General features: G+C 37.4%; 1 protein-coding gene across 1 annotated transcript in view; it reads right to left on the reverse strand.

Annotated features, from left to right (window-relative positions):
• APOB (apolipoprotein B) overlaps positions 1-7,150 on the reverse strand; it is a 45,828-nt gene extending 38,678 nt beyond the window's left edge. Inside the window, exons 1-2 of the mRNA XM_089657357.1 lie at positions 7,043-7,150; positions 1,522-1,560 (exon numbers count right to left, since the gene is read on the reverse strand). Coding sequence (XP_089513483.1) covers positions 1,522-1,560; positions 7,043-7,100 — 97 coding nt within the window. The 5' untranslated portion in view covers positions 7,101-7,150. The remainder of the gene's footprint in view (positions 1-1,521; positions 1,561-7,042) is intronic.
• Positions 7,151-7,700: the final 550 nt, after the last annotated feature.

Here is a 7,700-nt window from a genome sequence, read left to right on the forward strand (position 1 = left end):
TTTATTTTTAAATTTTTTATTGGATATGTTTTATGTCAAAAATATTGTTTTTTAAAAAAAATTTCAAGTCTTTTTTTATTATTTATAGCGCAAAAAATAAAAAACGCAGATGTGATAAAATACCACTGAAAGAAAGCTCTATTTGTTTGAAAAAATGACATAAATTTAATTTATGTACAGCGTTGCATGACCGTGCAATTGGCAGTTAAATAACGCAGCACCGTATCGCAAAAAATGGCCTGGTCAGGAAGGGGGGGGGGGGGTAAATCTTCTGAAGGGCAAGTGGTTAATATCTTATAGTGTGTTTGCTGCTTTTTCATAGTTCATATATATATTTAATTTGTATACTGTTTGCTTACCCAAGCATATTGTATTAACTGTATTCACAGCACTGCTCCCTAGTAGGGTACTAACTATGCTGACAGCTCTCCTGCTGCCTGTTCTTGGTTTACATTTCATGTTAAGATTAATGACACATGGGGGGAGAATTACAAAAACTGAAGAGTGCAAAATCTGGTGCAGCTCTGTACAGAAACCAATCAGCTTCCAGGTTTTATTGCCAAAGCTTAATTAGACAAGCTGAAATTAGAAGCTGATTGGCTCTCATGCATTGCTGCACCAGATTCTGAGTGCGCCAGTTTTAGTAAATCACCCCCACATTTATCATGTCTGACACTGCAAGCTGATACAGAGAGCGTTAGCTGTGCCGTTAAAATTTTGCTGTGAGGCCTCATAGTAACACCCCTGTCAAAGAGTTCTTTTTATAATTGACATCAGGCCGAATTTACGAAGCTTTAACTCAAGGATAAGAAGCTTTAGTTTCAGTCATGGGCAGGGGCGGACTGACCATTCGAGCACTCGAGTCAGTAGGGGGCCCCATGAGATGCCCCTGGTACCTTTCATTGGCTTTTTCATAGGCATTTTTGGGTGTGGGCAAAGACACAGGGGCCCCATGATCCCCTATTGCCCGGGGGCCCCATGAGTTGTCAGTCCACCCCTGGTCATGAGGCTAATTTTTCAAATATCAGCTTCGTGAATTGAGACTATATTCCCTTTATTACTGAGCTGTGTCTTCTAGCTGTCGTATTGCTACACATACACTAGAGGGCAGTGTTGCCTCACTTTAGACAGCTTTAACATTGGTCATCTTAGAATTAGCAACAGTTCATTTCCTCCTATGTGCTGTACAGAACAACATGTATCCTCTGTTCCAGGGAGCAAGGGTGGCCTCCAGCCTTTGTTACAAAGGTTAAACACACAGTACACGTTTCATGATCCCTGTAAAGATTAGCAGCAATAAATAATTACCCACACTGATAGGGCCATTATGAAGTCAGCCTTACTTCTGATGTTTACCTCTACTAAAAACATTTAGCAATTCAGTATGTCACAACCCTGGAAATCACCCCAATCCCTTATAATCCTTTCAGTACACAAGAACAGAGGCCGATTTTACCCCCCAAAGTACAATCGGTCATTTCCACTTTGATAACAACACAACATTTAGCAGAAGGGTCTTACTTGAACAGCTTGGGCTCTGGCTGTCTGTCCCATCATCCTCTGCATTAAAAATAATAGAAAGAGGTTCAGAAATTATCCAAATGTATGCACATCTATACAATACGTAGGAGATATATTTGAATATAGAAAATATTTTGTTGTCTCTTGCACATCATCCATAAGAACATATGAACAATATGTATAATAGGCATACGCTGACATAGTAATATGAATTTTATATCAAAGCCAGAATAGCATACATGACAACAGTTTCATATTATTATTATTAGTATTATACAGGATTTATATAGCGCCAACAGTGTACGCAACGCTTTACAAAAAAAAATATATATATATATATATAGTTATTTATTCCAGGTACTTATATAGCGCCGTCAATTTATGCAGTGCTTTACATATATATATTGTACATTCACATCAGTCCCTAACCCTCAAGGGGTGTACAATCTAAGGTCCCTAACTCACATTCTTACATATCCATACTAGGGTCAATTTAGACAGGATCTTTTTAATCTATTAGCATGTACTTTGAAGTGTGGTAGGAAACTGGGGTGCCTGGAGGAAATCCACGCAGACACAGGGAGAACATGCATACTACAGGCAGGTGGGGCCGTGGTTGGGATTCGAACCAACGACCCTAGTGCTGCGAGGTGGAAGTGCTAACCATTTAGCCACTGTGCTGCCCATATATATATATATATATATATATATATATATATATATATATATATATATATTTATATATTAAAGGTACTTATATAGCGCTGTCAATTTACACAGTGCTTTACATATACGTAAATATATTGCACATTCACATCAATCCTGTCCTCAAGGAGCTTACAATATAGGTCCCTAACTCACATTCATACATACACATACTAGGGACAATTTACACAGGAGCCAATTAACCTACCAGCATGTCTTTGGAGTGTAGGAGGAAACTGGAGTACCCGGAGGAAACCCACGCAGGCACAGGGAGAACATGCAAACCCCAGGCAGGCTGTGCCATGGTTGGGATTCAAACTGACAACTTAGTGTTGCTAAGTGGAGGTGCTAACCACTTTCCTTTACTGTTAGTCTTATACTGGGAGAGGTGGAGCCAGAAATGCAGTACACGGTGCTGTCAATCTAACATAATTTTATATATATATATAAAGCATGTTGTGTATTCTACTCTGGCTTTGCTATATATTACAATAATAGGTCTTTTCCTCTTTCTCCTGTGATCACTCACTCTCTAGTTCTCCATACATATGAACACAGAAATATAGAGAACAATGGAACATGACTGTAAACCTAACATGGAACATGACTGTAAACCTAACATGGGACCAGGGGCGGACTGACCATTCAAGCACTCGGGCACTGCCAGAGGGCCCGGGGTCAGTAGGGGGCCCCATGAAATGCCCCTGGTACCCTTTTTATAGGCTTTTTTGAGTGTGGGCAAGGACACAGGGGCCCCATGATCCCCTATTGCCCGGGGGCCCCATGAGTTGTCAGTCTGCCCCTGCATGGGACATGACCGTAGGCCTAACATTAGACTTAATAAAGACTTTAATATTAGACTAAAGCACTAAGCAGACCAACTATAAGGAAAGATGGAAGCTACATAATCCACCATCTGCAGAAATTTTGGTCGTTTTGTTACTTAACTTACATTTAGACCAAACATTTTTTTGTTATCTTGCTAGAGCAAGGAATAGTTTAATGTGTATGTAAACCCTAATGGCTCAATGCATTGGGGTTGATTTTGTAGAGGAGTAGAAGCTGTTCAAATACGCTGAAGATACATTCACTCTGAATACCCAATCATGTAGAGGAGATTGTTTAAATCTTATTCCTTAAGCTAAGTGAACAGTCTTTAGTAAATCAACCCTATTAAGTCATTAACTCAAGTTAGGTATGCACATTAACGCTGATTGCTTTTTTCTAAATTTCCTAAACTGCGCTTTTGTTCCAAGCGATTTAGTCATAATGTACCAAAGCCATTAGATAAGTATAACAACCAGGTAACCAGCATTTCCCTCAGGGCATGTTTACTCTAAGGACGTATTCAACACAGCAATGCAATATGCAGTGACAATGTGCAAAGTAAAGTAACCCTTCGATAAATGCTTATTGGCTGCTGTGGGTTAGTGCACCTTGTATCCAGAGAAGGGACTGGATTCTAAGAGGATACACAGGGGTATATTGTTTAAGTATTATACAACAAACACCACTCAGTGTGGTGGTGAATGGAACCCTGATACCAGATGGTCAACGGTGATGATGATTTTTCAGGGTCATTACAGCATTTTGCACAAAGTTATATCGCGTGGGAATACCTTCTTCTATAACACTGAGAAATATTTAATCTGTGATGCATTCCTCTAAAGTGCCCTTATTCAGCAAACCTCAAGTCCAGAAACTATAGTTCAAAATTTAGACCATTAGTCTGAACTAATATAAAATCTAAGCAAACATTAACCCTTTCCTATCTATCTCTCTTGATAACAGAAGATATATATATATATATATATATATATATATATATAAACATGTTTGCCATCCACCCAAAGCATCCTGTATGTTTCTAATAGATGTATGCACACAATTTATACCATCTCTGGGTCATGGAATCATTTTAATCCAAGAGATCATATCACTACAGACCTCAGAGAAAATAAGGGATGGTTCATCTCACTACCATCAACCATGAGCTAAAATATCAGTTTTGGATCAACCAACCTTTAAAGCAGGCATTCTGAACCAGAACCCATAAAAACGTAGGGTTCCTTCAGAGGTTGATGGGGGGTTTCTTGCGCTGTGGCTGATTGCCTTTTCATCTGATGGTGCCTACACAGTTTTAGGTCCAACACCTCTTGGCAGAGTCAGCAGCACTACACCCATGATCTTTTCCACTGTCTGGAAGGGTGGCATGTTGGTCACCACTTTGAGGGGGCATTCTTCCCACTGACCTCCACCAGTATTCTTCTCAATGGCCATCATTGCAAGTGACGTTCTTTCCACTGGTCGCTATTGTAAGTGGCATTCTTTCTATTGACCACCAGTGTAAGGGGGATATTTTTTTCCATGACCACCAATGTAAAGGGGGCATTCTTCCTACTGGCTACCAATGTAAAGGGGGCATTCTTCCCACTGGTCACCAATGTAAAAAGTATTCTTGTCACTGGCCTCCAATGTGAAGGGCATTTTTCCCGCTAGCTGCTAATGTAAGGAGTATTCTTCCCACTGACCACTAATGTAAGGACCATTCTTCCCATTGGCCACCAGTGTAAGAGGGGTATTTATCCCACTGACCCCAAATGTAAGATAATGACCCCTAAGGTAAGAGGCATTGTTCCCACTGCCCCCTATAAATTAATTTTAGCAGGGGTTCTCTGAGACCTGAACATTTTTCAAGGGTTCCTCTGGGATAAAATGTTTGAGAAAAGCTGCTTTAAAGTATCAACAATTATGTATATTGTCATGGCAAGAAAAGTTCTTTAGTAACCGTCTCCACTTAACATCAAACCATAGCACCAACATACATGGCAGGAAGCTGCTGCTACAAAATTCTGTAGGATGTATACAGCACAATCTTCTTGAGTGCTGCACTTATGAAGACGAACAGTGCAGTAAACAAGTACCTCTCTGAATATTTCACCCATAGCAATGTCACCATATTACAGCTACAGACTTCAGAATTTGCCAAACATCTTCCTATTTCTAACTAAGGAACTTGTAGCCTGGGCATGCTGCGAGTTGGAATTCTATAGTAACTGGAAAATCCCAGATTGGCATGGGTGGGAATCAGACTGGGAGGAGAAATGTGTCCAAGCCTAATCTAAACCCTGCTATACTGGATTCATTTTTGAAAGAGGTAATAGACCCAACAACACCAATAAAGAAGAGCTTTGTACTTAAAGCTAAATATTTAGCAGTATCACATAATTTATTTTTAAAATGACACAAATGGTCCTCATAGAGCAAGCTACATGCCAGCAAGTAGCATTAAGTACCTACTATACTACTACAACTATGGACAATTGCTGTCCTAATGTCAGCTTTAGCTGTAAACAACAGTTTTCCCAAAATGTGAGCAAATTGTGGCCAACAAAAGGTGCCCAGGTAGTTTAGTCTTAATGTAGAAATGAAAAGAACTTTTGAATATACATACATATATATATATATATATATATATATATATATATATATATAAATAAAACAAATGCAAATAATTTTATCATTATTGTAACATCTATTATATTGTACATTTTTTAATTTAATTTAAATAATTTTACATTTACCTTTTCAGTTACAACTATTACCATCAGTCCTATATTCAACCAGCAGTTAGCATCCTCTCTGCCAATTATATAAACAGCAGTGATTTATGTAAAATCTATTACAAATATTCACAACCATGGGGCGGACTGACCATTTGGAAACTCGGGCACTGCCCGAGGGCCCGGGGTCAGTAGGGGGCCCTATGAGATGCCCCTGGTACCTTTTTCATAGGCTTTTTTGAGTTTGGGCAAGGACACAGGGGCCCCATGATCCCCTATTGCCCGGGGGCCCCATGAGTTGTCAGTCCGCCCCTGTTCACAACAGAGAATGAACCTTCCCACATGGAAGAAAAATATATTTGAAATATATTTTAAAAATACTCTCCCCAAATATATTGGCATATATTTGAAATGCTACAATTTTGGCAATATTCAATATATTTCAATATATATATATATATATATATATATACTGCATGATGAAATGCGTTTTTATTACAAAATATATGAAAAATATTTTTTTAAAAACATTACAAATACACTGTATGTCTTTAAAAATACAAATCTACATTTTGGAATGCATTTACAAATATATGTAAAAATATAAGTTAAAATGACTTAAAAAAATATGAAGAATATATTTAAAAAAAATATTTTTAAAAATATTTTCATATATTTTATAATATATAAAAATGCATTTCAACATGCAGTATATATATATATATATATATATATATTTATAGATATATAGATATATACAATGCATGTTGAAATGCTTTTCTTTATATTACAAAATATATGGGTCCTATGGTGTTCATTGCCAATAATAACCATTGCATTCCCGTTATATGCATAGGTAATAACCAAATCGAACCTGAAGATATCCAAGATAAAGTTTTGTATAAAGCAGAAGACTTGCTGTTTACCATCCATTCCCAGTCTCTTTCCAGCCTAAAATGATTACTGGGAATGACAGCTCAAACGCAACACATATTGATAACAGAAAATTATATCAAGCTCCTTGAAAAAGTATATATATATATATAGATATATATATATATATATATATATATATATACACACTATTATTATTATGTTCTTATTATTTTATCAGCAAGAAACAAATATATATATATATTAGCATAATGAAAACCAGTGGGGCTCACTGGTGGCACTCATATGAATGCCAGCATTCTCAAGCATATAGAGATTTGATATTAAACACATCTGTGGTACAATAATCCAATACTTACGGGCAAACGTGCAGCTGCTGGTGAACAGCACAAGAAGTAAGAGTGTCCTAGTGCCCATGATGAGCTGTAGAAGCTCTCAGGCACCCTTTAACTCCTATCTCGCCAATCCTGGCTGCTGGTTTTGTGCCCCAAAGAGAGAATGAGACTTTTGCTTTGGACCTGAATTTATATAGGCAGGAAAACCAGCTGAGGTATTGTGTTTAGAAGTTCAGAGCACATTGCAAAAGGTCCAAAGGGTAAAGTTTTGCTTCGCAGATTAGTGTGATGACCTGGGCCTAGGTCTGGGAAAACAGCACAATAGCAGTAATAGCTCAGGCATCTCAGGAGGGAATTACCATATATTCCATTAATTAATTTACAATTGTAATATATTGCATTATGCTACATTGCAAAGTGATTTTATATTATATCATACACATACATCATTTTCACATGCCTCAGAATTCCAGAGACAGACACGCATACTTTAAACATTGAAAATTGATAAATTTAATACTTTGAAAATTGACTAAAAATTTCAAGACTCTTTTTTTTCCCATAGTAAATCAGATTTGTTTCATGTGGGGGCTTAAATGAAAATTTATTGTGCAGCAGCATTTAAAAATAAATGTGTTTTATAACAAAAGCTAACCTCTAGAAAGATATAAAAGGTTACCAT

This window comes from Staurois parvus, unplaced genomic scaffold (assembly GCF_062004578.1).
Source record: "Staurois parvus isolate SC_StPar_1 unplaced genomic scaffold, SC_StPar_1.0 ptg000985l, whole genome shotgun sequence".
Classification (NCBI taxonomy): domain Eukaryota; kingdom Metazoa; phylum Chordata; class Amphibia; order Anura; family Ranidae; genus Staurois; species Staurois parvus.